Source organism: Triturus cristatus, chromosome 9, assembly GCF_964204655.1.
Source record: "Triturus cristatus chromosome 9, aTriCri1.1, whole genome shotgun sequence".
In the NCBI taxonomy this organism is placed as follows: Eukaryota; Metazoa; Chordata; class Amphibia; order Caudata; family Salamandridae; genus Triturus; species Triturus cristatus.
Window position 1 is genome coordinate 793,653,376 of NC_140592.1, and position 26,969 is coordinate 793,680,344.

The window sequence follows — 26,969 nt, forward strand, 5'->3', positions numbered from 1 at the left end:
CTCTAATGTGTCTTATTTTGAAATTAAATTCTTGTAATTTAGATAGTAGTCTTATCAGTCTAGCACTTGCTTTTCCATTTCCAAGACCACATCCGTCCATCATGTAAATTAAAGGTTTATGGTCAGTTACAATTTCAAACTCCTTTCCCCATAAAAATTTCTTTAATTTTTCCACTGCCCATACACATGCTAATGTTTCTCGTTCAATAGTACTGTAGTTTTTTTCAGCATTTTTAGTCTTCTGGAAACAAAAGCAATGGTATTTTCTTTTTCATCTTACTTTTGGCAAAATACAGCTCCAATGCCCACAGCACTAGCATCTACAGTTGAAGTGTTGGTGCTTCGACGATACTATTTTTTGTTATTTCGAATGCAGTATCTTGTTCACTCCCCCATTGATATTTTACACCTTTACGTAATAATTTTCTCAAGGGTTCAACTTTATCTGCATATCCTGAAATAAATCTAGAATAATACTCGCTTAGTCCCATGAATGATTTAAGTGTCTCTTTGTTGTTGGGTTTTGGGGCTTCTCTAACTGCTTTTATTAAATCATTCTTGGGTTTAATTCCTTCAGATGACAAAACATGCCCCAAATATTCAATGTTATTTTCCATGAATTTGCATTTATCCTTAGAAACGGTCATACCTTTCTCTTTTAATATATTTAATACTTTTTTAAAATATTTTGTTGTGTTCCTTTTCCGTTTTAGCATGTATAAGTATGTCATCTTGAAAAGCCTCTACCCCATCAATTTCTCCAAAAAGAATGTCCATTCATTTCTGAAAAACACTAGATGCGGATGCTAATCCAAATGGCAATCTAATGTATCTAAATGCCCGAATGGGGTTACAAATGTAGTCAAATCCCTGGACTCTTCAGATAAACATATTTGGTGATATGCTGACCTTAAGTCTATTGATGAAAAATGTTTTGAGCCAGCTGTAGATGTTAAAATTTCTTGAATTTTTGGCAGAGGATGACAATTTACAAATGTTTTTATTAAGTGATCTAAGGTCTGCACAAAGTCTGATCTCACCTGTTTTCTTTTTCTTTGAGACAACAATTGCTGAAACCCATTCTGAAGAATCATTCGGTTCGATAACGCCTTCTTTACACAATTTTTCTAAAAGCAAATTTAACTCTTTCTTTACTGATAGTGGAACAGATGTTACTTTATGTGCTACTGGAATTGAACCTTCTTTAAGTTTAATTTTATGTTCGAAACACTTAACACAACCAATTTTGTCTTTAAAAACATCCTTGTTACTTTCCAATATTTGTTCAATACTTTCACATTTTTCTTTTATCTCAACGTTATTTACATATTCTTCATCTAGAATAATGGGGTCTTCTGCACCTGGTTTCAAAATAATTCCAAGCTTAGCTAAGTCTTTCCACCCTACCAAATTACGTCCGCGTTCTGCAACATAAATTTTTGTTTTAATAATTCTTCCTTTAAATGAAAGTGTGTCTTGAAAGTAACCAACCATGTCGATATCATATTCCTCAAAGGCTTTTGGGTTTACATCAGTTTCATTAAGTTCCACTTTACTCCATTTTTCTTCAAATGTTATGTCTGATATTATAGTTATTGGTGAACCTGAATCAGCCATGACTTTCAATTCAACGTCACTAATAAGTAGATTACCTACAGGTCCCTTTATTCTCCTGTCGGCAGAGTCTATCGATAACACAATATTAGCACACATATCTTCTTCAAAACCCTCTATTGCGTTAACTTTAACATTACTCCTTTTGGTTTGCACAATGTTGTAAGATACCCATATATTTTACATTTCATGCATCTTTTCCCAATAGCGGGGCATGTTTTACAATCAGCCAAATGCTCCTGCGAGCCACATCTAAAGCATGCAAAATGTTTACCTTCAATTTTCTTAGTACTCTTACTTTTATCATAGTTCCTGTTTTCATTTTTCTTTTTCTCCTGTAAATAGAAAACATTAGTGTTAGAATCAGCATTTGTCAATTCTTTAGTAGAAATCAAAGATCTCTCTATCCCCTTCGCAATGTCTATTACTTCTTGTAAAGTTGGGTTCCTACAAGCAAGTAGCCTCTCTTGAATTTTCTTTGAGAAGCAATAAAATACTAGTTGGTCTCTTATATAAACATCAGTCATTTCCTCAAATTCGCAATCTTTTGCTAAAACTCGCAAAGCTGCTATATATTCCTCAATCATTTCTTCCTCATTTTGTTTTCTCAATGCGAATTTATGTCTGCCAACCATTACCTTAGTTTCTTCAGATAACTGTTTTTCCAATCTCTTAATTGCCTCTTGGTACTCATCCAACGGAATAAGCACACCTGGTGGACTTTCATATTCTGGCAAACTATTGAATATCTCCTGACCTGTATTACCAAGGAGACCAAATAGCAATGCTTTTTTTCCGTTCTGCTGTATATCCTTTTCCATCAATAGATATTATGTAGTTCTCAAATGATCTCAACCAGCTTTTCCATTTTAACGTTGGTTTTCTTGGCTCATTCAAAAAATGCTGAGGTACACAAATATTATTGCTTTGAACCATATTTTATCTTTTCTTTTAAAATTATTTTATCGTCTTTATTTTTCACTCTTTTTCTCTGTTTACTGTATATCAACGATATTTAAATGCGCTGCATGTTGCTTAAATATTGCTTGCTCTTAGCATTAACGTACAGTGTTTATTTAGTCAGTTACCGTCACTTGACTGACTCCAAAATGGCTGCGCGTGCGTGTGACATCTCCGGCATTCACTCCACAAGACGCGGAATAGAATACCTACATCACAACAGCTCGCTCGCGGACACAGCAACCAGTACACCGTTATACGCCAACTTCCAAACGGTAACTCAAAGTTATTTTTAACAAAACAGCGACTTACTTTTTTTCCGTTTTATTCTTAAGCGATATCGCGCTATACTTGCAACACGATGTGTCCAATATTCCGCCACAGAAGTTTATATCCGTTTTCACCTCAGAACACGAAGGCATAGATTAGCGTTACGTAACTCCTCTGTGGGCCTTGTTTCTTCACACGTCCTCGTCGCCAAATTGTTGCGGAAGGAGGCCAGAACGATCGGTAGTAGTTAAATTCAGTATTTATTATAATATAATATAGTCATAAAAGGCCCACAGGCAGCAAAAGATAAACAGACTTAACTGCTCTATGAGGAACCGGCAAGTGTCAGAAACGTTCTATGACGTCACTTAAGAACCCGGTGAGGGTTCTACGGTGACACATAGATGCGCGTGGCAATAAGAGAAGAATTGGAAAAAATACACAGTGGGCAATGGTTAAGAAAAGAAAAGTGAGAAATCCATAACAATAGTAAAAAGAATAAACGGAAGGTACAACACCTGCCTACTTGTAATTTAGCTACAACAGTTTGCTTTAGGAGGGGCTGAATGGATTGCAGTTAAAAACAATATGAACAGTAATCACACTCGACTAGGGCTGCCACCTGGCTGGTTTTATACTGGCATGACCAGCAGGTTAATGTCCCGGTTGGTACAACAATACAAAAAAAAACCTAAAGCCAGAATTTTTCCCCTTTTCAGTATAGACTTTTTACAGTAAATCGGGCATTTACAGAATTTAAATAAAAAATGAACACATTGACGGTATTTTTTCTCTGGGGGAGGAAGCAACCTTACACTAGACAATCTCAATAAATGCCCACATTATATATTTTAAGAATGCCTATTAAAGAGAACAGGATACAGAATAAAACCCCAGAAATAAGCAAGGTGACAGGCTGCCCAACAATATTCTTTTGACATCTCCACGCGCACTCTGGTTTTCAACGAAACGGAGAATAGGGTACAGACTACTTGTTCATTTTAATGTCCCTCCCAGTCCCTGCACGTATTCTACGCTCCACCGTCCTTCTCTGCTATTTATTTATTTTTAGGTCTCGGCTGCGAAGGCTGCGCTTGCGCAGTCTCGCTCCGAGATTTAATGACTTTGAGAAGAGGGGCTTGCACCCGCCCCTCTTCTCTCCTGTTCTCCATTGGCTGGCCTCTTAAATGCTGGCCAGCCACTGGAGAAGAGGTCCAGTCACTCCGTTGAAGCCCCGTCCTTTTCGGATCGGGGGGCGTGTTTTTTGCGAGAAGTCTCAGGGAGGAGACAAGAGCAAAACACGCCCCCAAATCCGAAAAGGACGTGGCGTTTCTCCGAGGCATTTTCTGCTGTGCCTCGGAGAAAGGCGGTGGTGTCCCGGCGTTGCTCCCTCACCTGATCTCCTTGTTTTTTAGGTCTCTTTATCTTGCAAGCTATTCTTTGTTTTAAAACGAACCCCGTTCCAAAAAGACCACTACTGTGATGATTACTGTAGTCCTTTTTCGCTTTTACTGACGTTGTTTTGAAACCCAGTGATAGGATCGTAGTACTTCTATAGGATTGGACAAATTGTTTCTACTTCATATGAGCAACCAACAAACGGCCTATTTCGTGAAAGCTCGTTTGTTATTGGATGACTGGTCGCTCCTCTCGTATAGTTGCTGTCATTCAAAGCAGGATGCAGTGGATGTGACTAGAACAAAACAAGAGGCTTCAGAGCTTAATAACCCACTAGCCAAAATTGCAAACGAAGGCGAGCAGAATGAAAGCCAATGCCGTTTAAACTAAGCGCTCTTGGCACGTTGCCTGGCCCTAACGTGGCCGCTGGTTTTACGCATGTGCAGTGCATAGGGTGCTTCTCTTGAACCTTTGAGGGTGGGGGAACATGGCGGGTGAATGACGTCAGGCGGGGGTGGGAGGGTAGGGTAGCACTGGGAGCGGTGAAAGGGCCGCCGCTCAGTGTGTGTGCCCGGCCCATACCTCCGGCGCTCAGCGAACAAAGCGGAAAGAAGGAAGCGTAATAAGAGGGGGGTAGGCGGAACCTCCGATACAGCAGTCCCTGCGCTCGGATATGGCAGCTCCAGGAGCGCTGCTGCTGTTTCTCTGTTGGGCGGCCAGTGCGGGAGGTAAGAGGTGCTCTGCTTGTCTGAGAACGGGGTGTCTGACATGGGACCGTCACCCGGCCTTCACTTGCGTTATCCCTGTCCTTTTCGAATCGATCTTAGAGGTAGTGGCGTTAGTAACAGTGATGGTACGGCTGCTTGGGGTGGCTTGAGGGCGTTGCTCTGTTGACTGTGCTGTTGCAGGTGTTCTGGGATTATTAGGAGAGCAGTAGTGGTGGTGAATGAGCATAGTTTTGGTGCTGGTGGCAGTTGTTTTGATGGCTCGAGCTGACAGCGAGGGTGCTTAAAACTGGTTGCAGTGTCAGTGCTGATGGTGGCACTCCTACTTGTGGTGATGAGGAAGTGGTGCTGCAGCAGCTAGCATATAGTGATGGCGTTTCTTGGTATTATTGTCAGCGTTGCTTTTTGTGTCAGTGCTGTTGTTGCCAGTGAAGCTTGCTCTAGTGCATGAGGTGCTGCGCTTTGGAGACAGCGGCAATCTTTAGTCTGCATGTAGTGATCGGGAGCAGTTAGTTTTGTTGCTGCAACTTAGTGTGGCTTGTGTGAGGTGGAACTGATTGTTGCACTACTGTTGCTTTTGATGGAGCTGGTACAAGCGAATAACTCTTTACCTTATTCCCGAGGTGCTCTTTGAGCTACCCTCGCGAAGAATATGCTTTTTTTTGGTGAAAGGGTAACAATGAGTTCCTGAAGCAGGTGTCAAAACGTCTCTCCTTCGCCATTCCTGGAATTGGGAGAACCAGGCCTCTTGGAGAGCGGGCCGTCAGCGCCAGTTAATACTTTTTACCAATAGCGACAATTGTTATTTAGTAAAGAAGATATGTATCTTGTAGGTTGTCCTAGCTGGTAAGATAGTACAAAGTGGTAAAATGCCCGGCGCTGGCTTCCTTTGCTATTTGACGACTTGCTAGTTAATGTTCCCCCATGACCCTCCAGCTGGTCCGACATAATTGCCAGGCCTACTTTGGGGTTCCAGTTCGGCCCTGTTGTTGAGTATCCTACCCAGGGCTTTAAGTGGGATAAAAAAACATGGGTGGGGGTGGGGGACGGTGTTGCGCCGGGTCGATACGAATTGTATTTTGCTGTCTCTTTTGTCACTGCAACCAGGCATATTGATACAGCAAGTAACATGCTACCTACAACAAGTTAGGACTATTGGCTTTGTCAATCGTTGTTAGTTGCATAAGATAAATTAGCAGTAACTGTGGCTTGTATATAATATTGAGAAAGCATCCACTTGAAGCCCTAGTGACACCACGACAATGTTACTGCTCCTGAGTTTCAAAAAGAGACAACAATATAATCATGCAGTGGCTGAACTCGACAGATTAAGAAATATATCCCAAATTATATATAACAGTCGGTAGACGCATGCCTCTACAGTGTTCTATTGTATTTTGAAACCAGAATTGCTCAAGTTCGTATGCTTTCAAAGTTCCCTTTTCAAACAATCATTATCAACGCCAAGTCTGGCCCTGGCACGGTAGTGCGATTTTTGTTTAGTATTAATAAAATTTGACACTTCAGAGAGCAGTTTCAGCAGAGAGGACAAAGAAGGAATGGGCATGGGATCCAAATACTCATCATGCATATTAGTCTGGGCCACGGGCATTTTGCGATGCTGCAGCGTTTTCCTCATAATTATGGGTTTGCCAAACTTCCCAAATAATGCTCGCATAATAAATCTCGCTTTTGAGAGTGATTAAGCTATTGACATTGTAAATAACAATGCCGTTTCTTTCAATGCAACGGTCTCGGCATTGTTAAAGTTAGAGCTATTGGCTCATTGCTCATGACAATGCCGTTTCTTGAAATGTTTTAAAAACAAACACATAAACAAAAATAATGTCATGAGCAATGCCAATAGCTCTAACTTTACCAAGGCCGAGACCATTGCATTGTAAATGCTTGTTACCGGATTTGCTCTAGGTTCTCTGTTGAAAAGTGTTCGACAACAAAGCAGAGAGCCCTCAACGCATGTGCAGTTCAGGTTAACTAAAAACACGCAAGCGCAGTATACTTCGAAAGGATGGCCCCTTTGTTTGGGGGCGTGGCTTTTGTTTCGTTGCTGTGTATCACTGGACTTAGGCTCCGGGGCGGAGCCATTAGCGTCTCTGCGCGTTTCCGTGTCGCCCGGAGGCGCGCATTTTTACTGACGTGACCCTTAGAATGGGGTCTTTCACTTATCGAAGCAAAGGAGTGGAGCAGTTGACAGGCGTGGGTAAAGCCATTTCAATCTGTCCCCACACGACTTGCTCTTGGCTGTAATTGCTAACCCACTGCTGAGGTCGGAGGCGTTCCAGTCCTGGTGTAGGCTTGTTATGCACACACAGACTCCGTGTCTTTGGTGCACACCAGTTTTCCTTATTTCGAAGTAGACCATGCCGCCCCCGGCTGGGGTCAAACCCGTGAGAAGAAAAGTGACCTCCACTTATCATTTGCCACAGCACCTGACCACCAACACCCCAGGGTTAAAGGCAGACTGCGAGACCCTGCTAAGCCGGTTCCAGGACACTGACAGTGTGCGGTTCGAGGTTTTCTCTTCCCTCTGGAGGGAAGTGAAGTTCTCAACCATATTCTAGTAAGTGATGCCTCGTTCACCAGTTTTTTTTAATTGAGCCGGAAAGCGCAGTGTGGCATATCCTAGTTCTTTCTATATCGGTCACCTACGGCTACCACGTTTCAGGACATTTTACGTAATTAGGGTACTTGTTGGGGACATCTGTGTGTATCCAGCAGGTGTCAGGATGTAAAACTGGTAACACATCTCAGGATACTTGGGATTATGGTCCTGCTGCTCTTGAGTACCCACAGGCCGCAGGATGCATTTTGTGTTCTGTAGCTCAGTAGCTTGATGAGTTTGTTGTAGACATCCTTGTGCGTCCTGGAGTTCACAAGTTGCAGATAGTGTAAAATAGCTATTTTGGGTAATTCATGTACTGTACTGGGCTCCCTATAGCCTGCAAGGCATTCATTTGAATCTGTGGTAGTTTCTACTTCCGCTTTCAGTTTTTCCAATATTGAGAAATCGTTTTACATGATTTGGGTATAGTGTCCCCTACTTACATACTTGCATATCTTTAATGCATGCAGGAGATTCTACACTTTCATATCCCAATGTATCTCTTCGTCAAATTGTGAAGTGATATGCACAGTTCATCCTTGTTTCCAGTGAAAGCCTGCTGAGTTGGAAGGTATAGTGCAAGTTTTCACATGTGATCTCTTGCTTCCAATACCTGCTCCTAGCTAAAACCCAAATCAAAGGAAAAAAATGGTTATCCTTTAAGTAAAAAAAAATGTGGACCTTGGCTTGCCAGTTGGCAGATAAAATACCTTCAAATTTTTCCTGATGGTTTGTGCTACCAGGGGAGTTAAGTTCTTGAACTGCTGAACTTCCACAGTTTAGTAGCATTTATCCCATAGTTGCACTTGGGGAATTTGGAATTGTTATGGTCTAAAGCTCATCTCTGAAAAGAGATTTTGCAAAGATAATTTATGCATATGCTTTCAGGAAAATTAGTCTATTGGTTTCCGTGAAGTGTCTGACTATTCTGTTTCCATAAATATACTTAAGGGATGTGTCATGGTTGTTCAAGCAGGGGCTTCTTTAATGAGTAATATTCTAAAATGGGCTTTTGATGTAGGCCCAACTACTACTTTTTTCATTTTGTGTCTCAAATAAATTTTTCCATAAACTTAGAGCCTGAGATATTAGTCAAATTTCATTCCGTAATATTTATTTAACCTCCGGGTAAGTTGATGACTTTGCATTTTGGGTGAGGGTTTCAAGAAAAAATGTTTGTTTTCATGTAGAGGTGAAGTTGTGGGGTTGTTCCAGCTTGGTGATTAAATGCAAAATATCTTCGTCGCTAACTAATCTCTGGGAAGACAGAAAGGTATTCCAACAACTGCAAAAATCTGATGGATGTCATACATTAATAATTATTGGATTTGGCAATTAGCAGTTGTATAATCTCAAATTGGAGAGTAACAGAGCTGTTATTCACCAATTGTAATGCTAGTCTTTTGGTCCAATTCGCTATTTTTAATATGCACAAACAACGTGCAAAAATGGTATATGAAACTTGCATTTATTGTGATGGTGCTACTGTTTCACAGTATGGACGCATACCACTAGATACTGTGGACTTATGTACCCTACGACTGTGTCAGAGAATGTAAATAAATGTCAAAGGCAAGTAGTGCTGACAATACTCATTTTAAATGAAGGAAAGAGAGAACCTTGTTTGAAAATGTAAATACATGCCTTGCTGACTAATTAGAACAAGAAAGAGAGTCCACTTTATTGGAAGTGCCTTCTAAATATGAGGCAGAATAACATATAAAAGAAAGAGCCACAATTTCGGTGGTTGCTGACATGAGCCATGGTCACAAATAAACGCAGGGAATGTTGTAATGTAACTCTAAAATCTATTGGTTCCAAAGCTCATGAATTGACACTTTCTATTGCAGAAGTTGATTGGGTAACATATTGAGAGACTTTATGCACAGAATAGCCTGGATCTATTTTCAAAGTAGTTTGAACATTTACCACTAGTAAGCTGTGAGCCTCCATCTTCCAAATCGACTAATTTGTGTGCTAGAAGGTCAAGAAAGACAAGGGCCCAGGGTTTTCATGGACTCCCTATCATGGTGGTAAAACAACCCCCAGAAGCTTGAACTGATATTTTCGTATCTTGTATTTGCTACTTGTTTAAAAAAGCAAAAAATCTTTTGAAAAAAAATATTTCACTGTATATACATAAAAAAGGTTCCAAATATCGCCTACCAGCAGATTGCATTTGTAAATGCAACTGGGAAATGTTTTGTAGCCTTAGTTCTAGATAATCTCCATCTTAGGCCACAAAATCAATAAATAATACAATTGGCAGGTTTCTGTCCTCTCAGTCTTGTATAATATTGCAGATCTGAAAATTATTTTGGGGGAAATACTCCAGCAGTTGGCCTACGCCACATCTATTGATGATTTCCAAAAAATTTAAAGGCTTTTGATAATGATAAAATAAATATTACAACTTTGTGCCATAAGCTAGCTCAGCCATTATTCCTGCTGGTTTGCGGAAAGTTCTTTTGTGTACAGAGTCTAGGGTGTTGATTTTTAGGAGGAACATAGTTGCCTGAAAAATATGCACCGAACTGGTCTAGAACAAGGCTGTTTGGTAGCCCATTTTTTCTACCTGCATGCTTTACTGATGCCATATTATTTTTGTAAAGTTTCTCCAGTCTTGGGTTTCAAGATTAGTTGCCTTTCAATGTGTCTGAAGTTGCCTTTCAATGTGTCTGAAGTTATCATTATGAATTCTATCCCCATTGGTTCATTATGAGCCATCGCTAATGCCTGATTATGCGCCTTGCCAATATCTAAAAATTAATATAGAAAAAGTTAGGTCATTTTTATACACATTTAAATAAAAATAAAAAAATTTTGGTATCTAAACGGAATGTATCTGGAACTAGTCCTCAAATATAAATGTTTGGAAAGAGTTGCGTTTCAGAAGCTGAATCCCAGACCACATACAAGTTATTGGTGAAAAGCACTTCTCATGTAACAAGGTATGGTTTGGTTTACAGAATCACTGGGAAGCAACAGCACCGTTACCATGCTATTGTCGATCTAGTTTGTTGATATTTGTTTGAAGGGAAGACATTAAAGCGTTTCCAGAATATCAAGGAAGCTATTCACACAGAGCTAGGTTTTCATTGGGATTGAAGAGAAGGCCGTTGATGTTGTTTTAAGGGGGTAATACAATTTATAATGTAGAACTGAATTCTATGCTGATAAGTTTGGGAGGTATTAATGATGGATGCAAGCAAAGAGTATATCTTATTAAAAAAACAAACATAGCCTATGCTATGCAGATCTGATGGAAGAATAGTTCTGAACTGGTTAATGTCCATCACGTTTAATCAGTTCATTCAAAAGGCAATATCACAAACTGGTAACAGCACGCTGACAGGCATTTTCGCATTGTAAAAGCTTTATCTTGTGTATTTAGTTGGGGTGTAAAACGATGGTATAAAATTTGATTTTACTTCGTAGTTGTTTTAAAATTCAATATTATTGTGTGTTTTTACTTATGGGCTGATCCTGTATATTTCTGTGAAGCACTCGCACTTTTCCCGGTCCCCGTTCCACCGCAGCTGTGTGCTGTTTGAGTGGAGGGACGCGGCTCCACCCACTCGGCTCGCCCTCACGGCACTGCAAACAGTATATAATTCTCATGTGTGCTCGGCCACGCAGTGGGCGCGCCGCCGGCGCGCCAAAGTCAAGCCCGTCCGCGACCGTATCGCGGCCAGCGCCATCCAGGCTGCTAGCTTGCCGCAACGGGAGAAAACCTGTTGGACTAGAAGTGAGCTTCTTTCATTTAAAGGTGGAAAGTGTGAGTTGGGCAATTGCTGCAATTTAGCTACTGGGTCGCTTCCTACTTCGTGTCCTGCTTGTGGCTGGGCACAGGGTGGGCCTGTCGCTCAGGAAGTAAAGACATGCGGGAAGCTAAGGACGAGCAATTACGTTACACAGTGTAGAGCTTGCCTAATCAGCTGCAGATCTTTGATAAAACACACCGAGGATGTATGGTTACTCCTGGCGGAAAAGGAGTACGAGGTTGTATTCCTGACTGAAACTTGGCTAAAGGATGACTCCATGGCTGTCGTGGCATTAGCCATTCCCCAGGGTATCAAAATTTGTTGTGCTAACAGGGATGGTGAGAAAAGAGGAGGAGGAGTCGCTATTATCTATATGGACTCCTGGGAATTAACCTCCTCAGCGCTGGCTAATATGGATAAGATCGAAGGGCTCAACTTTTGCATTAAAGTGAGCCTGACCTCCTCCTTTTCCGGTCTCCTGGCCTACAGACCCCCTGACTGCAGCCCTGATATTTTGTGGGACTTCTCTAATTTTGTGGTTCAAAAATCAATCTTGGCATCCAACTTCACGGTTTTGCGGGATTTTAATCTTCATATAGATGCTGTTAAGTGCAACCAGGCCTGGCAATTTGTGTCTTATCTTACTGGGGCTAACTTAATACAACACGTCACTAGCCAAACTTATAAAGCTGGACATATCCTTGATCTGATATTCTCTAATGTCCATACCTTTAACATGGATTCCCCGAAGCAGGTGATTTGGTCTGATCACTGCGTTTTACCTTTTTCCTTTAGCCTAGGAAGTTCACAGACACATGCAAATACCCACTTCTTTTTTAAAAGAAATTGGAAATATGTGACAGAGGAGCTTTTGGGGCCTATTTTACAGACTACCCAACCGGTTCTTTCGATGGATCCTAACATTGATGCTCTGGTTTTTCATAAGTGGATTGCGACTGCTGTTGAGTCCACGGCCCCAGCCAGATTGTCCAAATCTTTGAGAAACTCTCCTTCTGCGCCATGTTTTTAAGAGTCCCTTAGGTCTCTGAAAAGTAATTGCAAACGTCTGGAGCGACAATGGAGGCTGAATTATGACTCCACTGCTAAAATGGTATATAAAGCCTCTTTGAAAGAGCTGCATAGAGCAATTAAGGCGGCCAGAAAGTAGTATATAGTCGCAAGGATTAACAATTCAGAGAAACCTGGTAAAGAACTGTTTAGGTGGGTTAACTCCTTTCTTAATCCCCGCGAACTAACTACTGATTCTCAGCCGTTGCAGTTGCTTTGTGATGAGCTCTCTGACTTTTTTGATAAAAAAAAAATACGAACAGCCTATGGTTCTTTCTTAGACGGAGCAAAAACAGTCAAATCTGATGTTAGTGAGAGTAGTGCCCGGAAATCTCTCTTATCCTGTTTGCCCCCATTTCTCAGCAGGAGGCATTGGATGAGATGCTGAAGTGCAGGTCAGGTGCCCCAGGAGACTCTTGTCCCTCCAAGTTATGGAAGGTAGTATCCCACTTTGCCTCCCAGGTGCTACTGAACATATGGAATACTTCTCTGGTTTCTGGTACCTTTCCTGACATATGGAAGCACTCAACACTCCTGCCTTTGAAGAAAAAAGCCAATATCGATGCTGGGGTCCTGTCTGACTACAGACCCTTTTCCCTATTGCCCACTCCAGCCAAGATGCTGGAAAAGGTTGTCCAGAGACAACTAGCTAATTTTACGGAAACCAATAACATTTTACATGATGCGCAATCTGGCTTTCGAGCTGGTTTCAGCACAGAAACAGCCCTTGTGGAGGTAGCCGAATCGGTGAGGGCGGCAGTGGACTCTGGGGCATCAGCTATACTGATGCTCCTGGCTCTATCTGCCACATTCGATAAGGTTGATCACGATGTTTTGGTGCAACGCCTTCTGGATTTTGGCATTGGGGGAACCGCCCTGGTGTGGGTGAGGTCATTTCTCCACAAGCGGACTCCGAGGGCGGCGGTTCAACATTATCAGTCAGAGCCGAAGCACTTGTGGTGTGTGGTGCCTCAAGGCTCTGCATTGAGCTCACTGTTGTTTAACATCTACTTGGCCCCCCTGTTTTCACTCATTGCCAACTGGGGGGTCAAGGCTACATCTTATGCTGATGACACCCAGTTGGCGTTCCCTTTTAAGGATCAGTCAGCGGAGACCTTTGAAAGGTTTAAGAGCTGTCTCACTGACGTCGCAGTCCGGATGAATAATAACAAACTAAAATTAAATACTGAAAAAACAGAGGTGATGTTCTTTGGAACCAACAACCCGCCTGACTCGGTCCTGTGGTGGCCGCAGGAAATGGGGACACCTCCTACCCCAACAGGCCTGGCTAAAAATGTGGGAGTTCTATGGGAGGCTGACCTGTCGTTTTCCTCTCAAATTCAGCAAGTAACATCTACCTGTTTTGGAAAATTGAGGTACTTGAGAAATGTTTTACATCTGCTACCTGAATCGTGCAGGCGTACCATAGCTCACGCAACTGTGACATCCAGACTGGATTATGCAAATAGCCTCAATCTGGGCCTACCGGCCTACTTGGTCAAGTGACTGCAACTGGTTCAAAACGCAGCAGCGCGTTTGATCAGACGCGTGCCCATGCGAAAACACATCACCCCTTATATTACAGAACTTCACTGGCTTCGAGTGGCCAATAGAATTAAATTTAAGGCCTTAATCTTAGCTTTTCATTCGCTTCATGGGCTCTGCCCTAGTTACCTGAAACAGCATCTATCTGTTTACAAACAAGTGCGCCTTTTGCGGTCCAGCAATCAGAATCTGCTGGCCACCCCACGAATTAGGAAGGAACGTTGGGGTGGTAGATCTTGTGGCCAAAGTTGCTAAACTCTGGAATTCCCTGCCGCCTGCGTTAAGGCATATTGACTCAGAATGCCAATTTAGGAAGGCAGTCAAGACTTATCTTTTTAACCTGGATTGATCCTGGAGGGGGACTTGATGTCTGTTCTTGTTTGTATGTGCTGTTGCTTTCTTTGTTTTAGTGCCGGGACACCTCCTTCGGGAGGTAGCTGTTTGCGCTTTATTAAATGACCGTATTAGTATTATTATTATTATCACGTGGAAGCTTTAACGGAAATACCAGCAACTGTAAGTATGTAGTTAAGCAGGTGATTAAGACGAATGCGATATTCAAAAAGATACTACCATATCTAGAGTTTGTCTTGGTTCTGGAATTGCATAGATTTCTGAAGACTTATAACCAGGACCATTGGAATTATGCAGCAGGAGAGGGTCAAATTATGCGGCAGGTTTTAGTACATTATGTGGCAAGAAAAGACAAATTATGCTGCATGAGGCGGCACATTTTGTAATAGTATTTCTTCATAATTTAGCCTTTTTAAAAAAAAAAATTTTTAACAACACATTCTTCTTGATTTTGAGACATACCAAATGGGCGAAGCCCAGCAAGGATAATACAAAAGATGTGCATGGCATATAGTCCGTAGGTACAGCATATAAAACCCATATAGTCTGCAGAACAACGGACCGAAACTGCTTTAAACAGCACCAAACATACTTAGAGAGCATTACATGAACATTATATATAAATCTCCAGCCACATATAATCAAAGTCAGTGAACTAAACAGGTGAATTGCTAACCACCAATCGTTCAATGGGATCATGGGAGGCGGACTGCGACATTGGGGGCAGATCTATATCTCTGTGGGTGGCTCAACGGGTCCAGATCTTCCCGTTCTTCTGTGAGCACCCTCTCGCCTGAAAAACCACAATTTCGGCAGTCCTACATCTGTCCATTGCCCCTTTCCATCTAGTCGCGCTGTGCTATGTCTCGCTTAGCTAAAGTGAGGCCCAAACATTAAAGGTGCTGCTTGTAATGGTTCCCCCCAATGTCGTCTGTGCTATGGAGAAGCACCAGTCTCGGGTCAAGCGGAATAGTCCATGCCAGGACCAGGCCCAGGCAGGAAGCCACGCTGGTCCAGAACGGCTGAATCGCCGTGCAGCTCCACACCGTATGCAGAAAGGAACCACCATCAGCACGGCAACGGAGGCACATAGGAGACTGGCTTGCACCCATTTTCCACAACCCATCGCGAGTGTAATACACCTGATGAAGCCCTTAAACTGGATGAGTCTGTATCTAGAGTGTAGAAGTGAGATTTTTATCTGTCTCACTGGTGCAGGGACACCCTTTGTCTACGGGTTCGCAAAATGAGGATTAACACTGGAGTGGAAACAAAATGCAAGTGTATTTCACTCATTAGAGCAGTCACTTAATTCAGACACTGCCTGTGCCCAAGGGAGGGGTCTAACCAGTACAAGTTCAAACATGGCATTTATACTTTTTGGTGCCTTGTGAAACACATTGAAACCACTTCGTCATGATGAAAGGCAAACTGCTAACTCTTGATAAACCCCTACCCACGTCATCTTTGTAGATAGGCAAGGAAGGTTACAGGTGTTGGTGGGCTCCTAGATTAGACATCTGCGTGCTCAGACCTTTCGGCAGGGCAGGGCCCCTACTCTGGCACGCAAGCATTATCAGCACAACCAGCTGTCAGTGAACACGTAACTTCTGACTTTGCAAAAAGTTCCTGCAGAAACACAAAATGGGAGCTGGTAGACAAAATGGAAGAGAAGTAGAGGCTAATTTAACAGAATACATGTTTAACAAGAGGAAACCGCCACATACCGGGGGCTAGCCAAGGCTTCCACCCAGTCATCGTCTGTGAGGCCCGGCAGATCAGCTGCCCACGCCGCTCTGGTTCTGTGAATGGTGGTCGTAGTGTGTGTATTGAGTGTTTGATAAATTTGCCTGATTTTGGGATCTCCGATGTCCCCATCAGTAAGCGACCCTCTAACGGGTGGAACTCAGGCAGGGCCTCCAATTGCCGAATCCGATGGTCTAATGCATGTCAAAGCTGCAAATAGGGATGGAACGGTCATTTATATAAATCGTAGTCCGATTGCAGCCATTGAAAGGATTTAAGGGTGGTGCCCTGCATGACGTCTCCCAGCGTGGAAATCCCAATACCTTTACGGAACCCACATAACGCAGAAACAGGCCGTAGATAGGTGCCCTGCCAAAGGGGAGTGGAGCCGGTTAATCTACCCCACTATCCCATGGACCGACCCGCCCGTCTCCATATCTTTATGACTGTCCGGCAAGCAGGAGGAAGAGTGTCTAGAGAGGCATTGCTATATAGGAGGTGCAGCAAGGGAGTGCTGGCCATGGCAATCCTCTCAACTGCGTAGGCTGGGTCTGACTGGGCCCCATACCACCATATAGTAGGCACGGTAAGGACACCATCTTAAAGATAGCGGACCGTCTGTATAAGGACACGGGTAGCTGGAACCAAATCGTCATCTCATTACGGACAGCCGGAAGCAGTGGGGCGATGTTGTGCGTCCAGGAGACTGTGGGACACGGCGATGTAAAAAACCCCAGGTACTTAAAGCCAGTGTCAGCAATGAACAATTCCGAGGCCCAGGCCTGACTCCACTGCTCCCCGCAAATAGGGAAGATTGTGGATTTGGATGGATTGGTGCTCAATCCCGTAGTTTCACTGAAGATTCAAAGGAGTGTAGAGCGTAATTCTATCTGAGTATTCCTTCGTCCAGTCCATCCCCCGAATCACGGGGTCCCGACTCACCAATGCCGCCAGGGGTCTATCGCTAAGGCGAACATGAGAGGGAATGGGGGGCATCCCTGCCTCGTGTCCTGAAAGACGGGAAAGGGGGCGGAACAATAACTCGCTGCGCGAACCAAAGCAGTGAGGTCTGTGTACAGCAGCTGAGTATAAGCTATGAACCGAGGACCCAGATTTATGGCCCCCTGGAGCTTGAAGAGGTAAGTCAAGCTCAGGGAATCGAACGCCTTATCTATGTCGGCAAATAAGATGGCCGCTGGGTGACCCAAGATGTGCGCTCCCACAATGGCATTGTGAGCTTGCCTGATGTTGTGCCTGGTGGAGCCCTACGGCATAAAACCGGACTGGTCGGTATGTATGATATCTTGGATGCAAGACCGGAGGTGGTCCGCCAGGACTTTCCCCCGTAGCTTGGGCTCAAAGTTAAGCAATGAGATAGAATGCTATGAGGCTGGGTCCTCAGGAGGACGACCGGGCTTAAGGAACACCAAGATATCGGCATGTCGCCAATCCGTGGGCTGAATACACTGTTCTAGAGCTTCATGCAGAGCCTTGAGTAGGCAGGGGCCCAAAGTCGCCATATACGGGCGCATAAAGTCGCTGGGAAACCCATTGGGGCCCGGGACCTTCCCTGGGTTAATGTTTGCTAACGCCGCCTGCAAGTCATCTACTGTTATGGGGCTATACAGCAGGTCACGTACTTGATCGGACAGCCTGCGGGGGGAATATCTGAAAGAAATTCATCGATGAGGGGTTCCGCTATCAACTCCCGCTCTCGGTAGAGATCGGAGTGAAAGAATGCAAAAGCTTGGACCACCTTCGGGGGAGGTACAAAATGTGCCATCTGGGGCCCTCCGGAGAGGAACCTGTACCGGAGTTGACCTGGCCTGGCATAGCCGATGAAGCATTTGGCTGGACTTATCACCCCATTGAGAAATCCTGTGCTGGGTCACCAGCCACGCCTCCTTGGCCTCCTCAGCAAGGAGCTGATGAATTTACTCTTGGACTTGCTAGAGATTGCACCGAGAGCTGGGGTCTGACCCTTTTAACATTTGTAGCTCTATCTGGCTTTGACGGTCTTACAATTCCAGCACCTGTTGTAGGCGCCTGCGTTTCTCGCAATTTACTCATTTTTTAAACTTGGTAACACTGTGTGAGCATTGATTGCACCTCATTAGAACCAGTTTAACACCCAAATATAGCAATAAGCAACAGAAAGGTGACCAGTTCAGTTTTGGAAAAGGCCTTCTAGCGCACGGCAACACCTGTTTTAACCGTTTGAGCTAGAAACTATTTTTTTTGTTAAAACCTGCAGATTATGCGGCAAATAATAGATTATGTGACAGATGCAGCAAACATAATTATGTGAAAATCGATGCGGCCACACAATCTCATAATTCCAGTGACCCTGGTTATAACTCTACTGTTGTGTACTTAGCATTCTGAATGCATTAGATCATGGCATTCTTTATGGTGTCTTGTTAAGAATAGAATGTAAGGACAGGCGTATGAGGTGGAGCGGCTGATTCTCTGCTCTCCACCAATGGGCTTTGTCTGACACTTAATTCAATTGAGCAGTAGTTTGAACCTCATCTTTACATCTCCCTTGAGGACCAATATTGGAAAATGAAATAATAAGCTTTGTATACAAGCTCTTTATCATGTTCTATTGTATGTTCTTTACTGTCTGCCAACAGGCATAGATATCCTCATAGTATGTTCATTTAGAGTATTATTTATACTGCAGAATTTTTAATTGAAAAAAAAAATCTTTTAAAGTTATGAAAGTAAGAGATTAAATATGAGTAATAAATTACATTTAGTGTTTGATATGTTGAAATCTAATATGAAACTAAAATAAAGCTAGTCTTTACAAAAGATTCAGAATGTGAAACTAGGTATATATGCTTGTTGTTCCTCATAGTGACAAACAGATACATAGGTTTCCCTTTTTGTAACGCACTGTGGTATCCTGTAATAAGAGTTTTTTTAAATGTCTGCTTCCAGTATAAATTCTGTAGTAGGACACAGCAAAACATACAGAAGTTTTGGTGATGTAGACCTACCGTCATCATGTTTGTCTTCATCATGTTTATTTTGGAAGTTTTCTAATCCCTCAAATATTAAAATTTAGAAAATGCAGTAAAACGAGTAAAAGCATCATTGAAATCAAGGTAAACCAATCTTAATACTAAAATTAACAGTAACTCACTGGCTTGGTAAATCTAGTGTATATGGTATAATGTGCCTAAAATAAATAAACGTGGCACAAACACTGATGACCCCCAAATATTCCTCTAACCTACCCATAATTTAATGTAAGACCCATAGGGCGTTTTAGTGAGGCCGATAAGCAGTATTTAAAAATTGCAAAGATTGCAAACTGTGAATATTTTTATAGGCTATCGGTGCCTCAAAATATATGCTTCTAAGCTTTTTATAGTAAGGGCAAAAGAGTGGAAAATGTCTTTCAGTTTCTGACGTAGAAGACAAAACAGACAGTGACCAAATACGTTTGGGTGGTGGTGTGAGTTGTACAATTTGGTTAGGTCAGCTAATGATAAAGTCTCAAAGAGAAATACAAGACCAGCCTCTTAACAGAACACTCTTGCCGTTGTGCCCTTGTTTTTGGTTTTTCCAACTTCACCCCATCTTCCTGCTCACATCTAGTGACAAGGACCTTGACTGGACCAGTTTAAGTCAAATAATCTAAAAGGCAGAACAGCCCAGAAGTGGTCTCAGAACTGAGGTACCAGAATACACAACTCCTGTCTGCCACTTTAGTATAAATATATGGCAGAGGCTGGGTGCCAAATTGTTCTGTCAAGAATCGGGGATCTCCCTTGATAAAGAAATTCTCTGTGCTTCTGGGTTGGTATTTCCATGCCAACTCCCCTTGAAAGGTTCAGATACAGAGCCTTGGTAATGTCCAGGATTTCTGAAAAGCAAAAATCAGCCAAATCTCCTACCTCAAGGAATCTGTAAACACAGCAATCTTACACTCCCAATATTTAGCACTGCCTCCCTTTCTCAACAAAGCCGGGTCAGCCATTTGCCTGTTATAAAGAACACCTAACAAAGATAGTTAATGATATAATCCTAAATTCTATCATAATGATGCAATCCAACCATAGTTATGAGGAGGAACTTTATTCTAGTCTGTAGTGTGTGGTAACAACTTGCGAACCTATCACTATGAGACATCTTCAGTGACTTTAAAAACAGGCCAGATCACCCATACTAAAAAAAGCCCCTAGCATTCTCAAATCATTTTATCGTTTCCCAATTTGTCATGTGCCTCCACTTGCCCCAGAACGCTGGTACTCACTTGTCTAACGACAGGTGATGTACCTTTCGTTCATTTATTATATATTTATATTATCTTCTTAAAGTATAAATTCTAAAATCTCAATCGCTTAAGAGCATGTGATGCTCTTTTGATCACATAATGTACGCCTATACGTTTTATGTAAAAATATCACTTTTTAGCTGTTCAATTGCAGTCTGTTTTACTGAAGGTTCACTACACCAAATCAAAGGTGTCTGCTTCCTTAAAATTAACCACAGCAGTCCTCTCAGACTAAGATCAATTCCACGCTTGTCATTTCCAGATCCTTTATAACTACTTCCTGTCTTTTCTTTATAAGACTTTATTTGCGCTCTGGCCTTTTAATGCATTCTGTTTGGAGGGGTTTTTGGTGGGTTCTTTGCCCATTTGTTGTTCGCATTTTTGTTCCTTGCTGCCCCCATCCCCGGGGCTATGGATTGTTTCTTTGCCCAAGAATAAATACAGACACTCCCTTTCTGTGACATCCTGTGGGGTCTTAATGAGTACTTAATAAGGGCCTTGATCCTTTGCATCTATGCTGCAGCTTGTACAGCTTTTATGTGGTTGTTATGCCTGGCGATTTGGGGGTACATGCTAAGTGACTTTTATGCTGTTAATCAAACACTGTGCTTCACATCAGCACCCTAACACTGCATCTTTTTATTAGGTCATGATAAATTCTTAACATCCTCTAGAGTAGCAGATGTTCTAGGAAATCCTGAAAATGCGGGTCCCTGCATTTCCCTTTCTAAGTTTATGTATTGCCCCTGCGCGTTGTCAAGAAGCGTGTGGTACACTTTCGGTGACCAGTCTTTGCTTTTCATCCTATTTTCCTAGCGGCAAATTGGGAAAGCTGGAGCTGAACAAATTCACCAGGGAAGCTTTAGCTACGGCCTCACAGTACTTCTATCCACCTTACACCTTCCAGATTCGAGTTGGCGCTTTGTATCTTCTTTACAGCCTCTATAACACGCAGGTGTGCGAGCCGAAACAGAAGGTAAGATTTTATTTCAGTGGAAAGTAGATTTCTTTTTTTTTTTTTTTTTGGGTCTTACAGACCAGGCCACTGGAATTATACGATAGAGGAGCACTAACTTGTGTCAAGGTTGACTAAATCATGCGTCAAGAAAATTTAAATTATGCAGCTTATTTTTTCATAATATAACAATTATTTTGTAATTTTTACATATGGTAATATTGTCTGAAGAAAGATTTCACCTCATTAGTACCACTTTAACAACCAAATATAGAAATAAGCCATTGAAAGATAGCAAGTTAGACTTTGAATAGGGTCTTCTACTGCGCATGAACACTTCACCACGTCTTTAGTAACTTATGATCTGTTTGAGCTAGAAACAAATTATTTTTGTTAAAATATGCAGATTATGCAGCAGATGATAGATTTCGTGGCAAACCCATAATTATGCGAAAAAAAGCCACAGAATCTCATATTTGCAGTGGCCACGCTCATTGAGAATATTTTAGGCACATAATGGAAAAACCCGTTCTTTCAATACCTGTAAGTGTTTATTGCTTTGAATGCTCAATATCTTCATTAGTAACATGATGATTTCTGGAGTGCTAGTAGTTTTTTTTTTTGATAAACAAGTTTTTATTGTTTTGAACAGTACAACAACAGAAACAGTCTGGTATTCCGAAGCAATACCACACAGCAATACATTAGAAAGCACACCCCGTTCCCCCCCGCCCCCAGAAGCCCCCCCCCCACCCTCCCAACCGCCCTACTAAAGTATGTTGCCTAGCCATTTCCCCCAAACTTTCCGGTATTTCTTGGGGCAACCTCGTGCCCGATAGAGAGTCCGCTCCTGCGCCGCGCACCAGTCCACCCCAGCACCCCACTTAGCCACACTTGGCGGCAGCGGTTGTTTCCATGCCGCTGCAATGTCGCGCTTGGCCACCATCAAGGCCGTCATGAGAAACAGCTGCTCTGAACGCGTGCCATCCAAGCCATCTGTGATGCCCAGCAGGGAGTGTCGGGGGTCGTGCGGCACCTCCCACCCCAGGACCTCCGTAAGCTCGGTCTCAATGCCTCTCCAGAACCCCTCCAGGTCAGGGCAGGACCACACCATATGCAGGAAGTCTGCCGGCTCGGAACCACATCGGGGGCAGGCCGCGTCCCCGGAGAGGCCCGCACGGTGAAGGCGAGCCGGTGTGAGGTAAGCCGCGTGGAGATAATAAATTTGGATGAGTCGCAGCTTAGCGGAGGCCGTCACCAAGCGGGGGGCCATAAGGGCGTCCCGCCAATCGGCCTCATCCAGGGGGCCCACCCACCCCTCCCAGCGCTCCTTAAGGCCCGCAAGGGATGTAGGGGTGCAGTTGACGAGGGAGCGGTAAATCCTGGAAATGCCCCCCCTCCCCAGGTTGCCCAGCAGGACCTGAGCCTCCGGCGGGCTGTGATCTGGCAGCCGGACGTCCAGCGGGGTGTAGGTGCGTATGGCGTGGCGCAGCTGGAGGTACCTATAAAATTGAGAGGAGTGGAGGGAAAAACGCGCCTGCAGCTCTGAAAAGGAACACATCCGCCCTCCCCGCCAGACGTCCCCCAGCTGGGAAATGCCAATGAGGTCCCATGATTTGAAGCCTTCCAGCTTTGTGACCTCCCGCAACCACGTCCCGTGCCACAGGGGAGTGACCCGGGTCAACCGTCCCGTCCATCTGGTGAGGCGGAGCGCCGCTCGCCAGGACAGGAATACAGCCCTGGTGATGTCCGGGCAAGAAGCAGGGATGGGGGCGCCGTACAGGCGATCTTGGATATCGGAGAAACCCAAGCCGTTAAGCTCCACCCTGTAGGCCGGGTCGGACCAACCCCCCCCCAAACCAGTCGTGAATGACCTGAAGGCGGGTGGCCATATAGTAGAGGTAGAGATCAGACATGCCCAGGCCCCCGTCAAAGGTGGGTATGCGGCACGTCGACAGAGCCAGCCGCCGCCTCCCCCCGCCCCAGAGAAATCTCGTCGCCATCCCGTCCAGTTCGCGGAACCACGGTCGCGGAAAGGAGAGGGGGGTGTTTTGCAACACATATAAAAACCGGGGAAGGATCATCATTTTGTAGAGGGCGACCCTCCCTAGCGGGTTGAGGGGCAGCTGTTGCCATCGCGCCAAGTCTACCTTGGCTCTCTTGACCAGGGGGGCGAGGTTGAGCGCCCAGCTCAGCTCCGGGAGGAGGGAGACCCAGATGCCCAGATATTGAAATAAGCGGCGCAGAGGGATGGTCTCCTGCCAGTCAAAGCATTCCCTGGATGGGTGCGCTAGTAGTTTAACTCATCCTAATATGAGAACATTGGAATTCTGAGAGCTCCATTGAAGAAAACACAGTGGCTCTGGCGAATAATTACTGTATAGTTCCTTGCCATCATTCCAGCGTTTGTCTTTCCGTTTCTGCCTTTTTAGGACAAGCCTACCAGACAGCAACATCTGTCTGGTTCTGAAAGGCATATTTTGGGTTGACCAAGAAAATACAGGGGCTTGCAGCCTTCCTATTGCTTACCATTAGTTGGCCTTACTGTCACTCCCATTTGCCTGCTTCTAATTCATGTTCCTGCTTGTCAATCTTGTGATTGTCCCCACCAGGGAGCATTGCGTCTTTTTAATTGGCTGGCTTTTGTGCTTCCGTTGCATGGTTTTAGGGAACTGCTTTTTTTTGTTGTTTAAGCTCTCCATGAGAGTAGATGTGTGTTCCAGATCTCGCCCACGCGTGCTTTTGTCCCCTCTCCACTTTACTCTCTCGCCCATGTGCTTCTCTCCCCCAACTACACTCTTGTATTCTCTCCCCTATATATGCTTCTCCCCGGTCCATGTTGCTCTCTTCCGCTTCTGTTGTTTCGCCCCCCACCCATCATGTTACTGCACCAACAGTCCTCCAACCCTTTTAATTTTTTTGAGCAATTTTAAATTTACTCATCCATTTTCGGATCAGTAAATTAAAAGTATCAACACCCAGGACGTTTTGTAGGTAGCCACATCACCAACTTTTTTAATGAATTGCCATGCTGCACAGCAGCCACAATGCTGCACAGCATGGCTAAAATAAGAGTGGAAAAGCCAGTAGCTCTAATATGTGAAACCTTCTCCCTTTGCCAATCCTTTGCTAGAGAATGGCAAAGTGGGACAGGGTGAGCCGCCGCTGTGTTGTGGAGCAGTCCAGGAGTCTGCCCAGTAGGGTCTCCGGAGACACCATTGCCGCAGAGGCGTTGGTGGAAATCACTTAGTGCACGTGCCCTTCACTAATGTTTTGCTATGGCGTCTCTAAGAGCATTTAAGAATGATACTTTTGTTTCCCTAAGTAGTTTCTAGTTGATGGATCACACCGCATGAAAATGATTTTTCACTTTGCTTCCGAGTACAGGGAAAGACTGTTGTCTACACTACAGTTATGAAAGCTGGTGTCTTCATCTGAGAAGCAGCTTCTGATTCTCAAATAAACGTGCCCTTGAGCTTACTGTAATGACTGTAATTCAGTCTTCAGTAGAAGAAATCTTTTGTAACTCCCTAGAGGGCACAGATTACACTTAAGTGTAGGTCATCGGTCCCTCTTCTTTATCTTGACAAACAATGAAAGGAGTATACGCAATAAACAAAAACACTAAGCAAACATGTTTTGGAACTGACCATCCTAACAGAGAAATCTTCACGTATCTTTACCAGGAGCACTCTTCATCTAATGCGGAGTTGCTTACTGGAGACCTAAGATAGGGGCACTAAATCCTGTCGTCCTTGTTACTTAATCCCAGAATCACACAGTTTCTTGATTTTCACCCTGTTTGTAAATGTGTGTAAATGTGTAATTCACATGCATGCAATGGCGCACCTGTGCCTAATGCAATGTAAACCAGTTACATAGTGAGCTCTTCCATAACACGTGCCCTCCATCTTTTGTTTCCTGTTATGCATTCTCATGCAGACTCCACCCATTCCCCAATTCCCTCAATTCTCTTCGCCCCCACAAACACACAGGCCTCTTGGTTAAGAAGCTCCTGCTGCAATGATAATCCTATTGGAACTAGATCAGTTTTGTATGAAATACACAGCCTTAAAATATAAAGTATTTAATATTCCGACTGGCTCTCAAGTAGATTATATTGTTCAATGATCGAAGAAATAGAGCAGAGGGGTGGTACTTTTGGTTAATGTCCATAATGACGAGGCAGGGCCAGCCTTTGACATGGGCGAGCTGGGCCTAGGCCTGGGCCACTGGTTTTCATAAGGGTTCACAGAAGCACACCCTGTTGTTCTCAGCTATTTTCTCTTCTATAAGTGATAGTGCATATGAGTATGCACACAAAGTTGAAACCATGTGCGTATGTTCATTTCCTCATCGGCTTGAACGTCTTGAAGTGTAGCATCATCAATTAACAAGCATTGGCATATCCAATAGGTCTCGCCTTTTTGACCTTATAAGTGTTTAGTTATCCAGCACAATATCCTTGGTGCAGCAACATCAAGTGTTGCATGGCTAAACACTTATAAGGTTCCAAAGGCGAGACCTATTGGCTATGCCAGTGCTTGTTTTCTACAGCAAACCACGGCTAGCTTCATCAGAGGCTGCTGCAAAACTGGGTACAGCGAAGGTGGGGGAGGGGTCTCAGTTTAGCAATGAAAAAAGGGTCCAAAACTGGCCCAGTCTGGTCTACTGGAAAAGTAAGTACGACGTTTCAAGCTTCGACTTCAATTCGAGCTTGCATTGAGCATAGTCGATGGCACCAAACGTTGCCATTGCTTTCGCTGGGCGGAGGGAGCAGCCGAAGTTCACAAAAGGAGTGAGAAGAGAAGCGGGGCCTCATCATCATGACCTGTCAAAGAAAAAGAAAAATGTCGGCGGCTACCAAGAACAGACAACTATGGGCAATTCAACTACAGAATTACATGAGGCAGTAGACCTAGTGTAAAAAACTAAAAGCATATTCTTCGCAGCTCTTGAGAAACAAGCTGGTGGCTGTGTGCAAAAATTCTTGGGATTTCTCAGGATATGGATGGCTGCAACAGGAAGTAGGTGGGTGCTGGGGGGTCTTAATATATGACCTCAATAGACAAGTAACTGGGCAAGAGCAAGAGCAATTATATTCTGAAAGTATATACAAAACAATGCATTTTAGTTGCCACTAGGTGGCACCATAAACCAGAGAATGGGATCGAAAGACGTTAGCATTTGTGGCTTTAGCCCTACAAACACTTCTGAGAAAGCTGCTCTCATGCTTCAAACCATTACCAGGGAAGCATAGGAACGAGAAGTAGAAGAACAATTGCGCTGCAGCGGGAGAGAGAGGCGGAGGGGTGCACCACAAGTATGTGCTTGGAAAAAGAGCTGCACGACGGCTAAAGTCTTGTGTAGAGCGAGGAAGGATGGAGAGGTAGTGTTTATGGTTGGACCTTAGTGATCTGCTCTGCTGGTAAGGGCTAAGTCTCTTCCTCAGATAGTTGGGGCCTCTGCCCTGATAGGCCAGGAAAGCAAGCGTAGCTCATTTAGGAGTATGTGCGATACGTCTAGATGTAGTAACAGAAAACGTAAAGCCACCAAAATAATGATCATGATGCATCCTGTGTCAAGCATTGGATTCTAGGTCACTTGTTTTAGGCCTTTCCCTCAATGGCATAGGTCACGCCTCTTGGAAAAGTGCTTG

General features: G+C 43.8%; 1 protein-coding gene across 1 annotated transcript in view; it reads left to right on the top strand.

Annotated features, from left to right (window-relative positions):
• The first annotated feature begins 7,039 nt into the window (after positions 1-7,039).
• Positions 7,040-26,969, top strand: part of SNAPC1 (small nuclear RNA activating complex polypeptide 1) — a 124,408-nt gene continuing 104,478 nt past the window's right edge. Inside the window, exons 1-2 of the mRNA XM_085626186.1 lie at positions 7,040-7,548; positions 21,172-21,331. Coding sequence (XP_085482312.1) covers positions 7,349-7,548; positions 21,172-21,331 — 360 coding nt within the window. The 5' untranslated portion in view covers positions 7,040-7,348. The remainder of the gene's footprint in view (positions 7,549-21,171; positions 21,332-26,969) is intronic.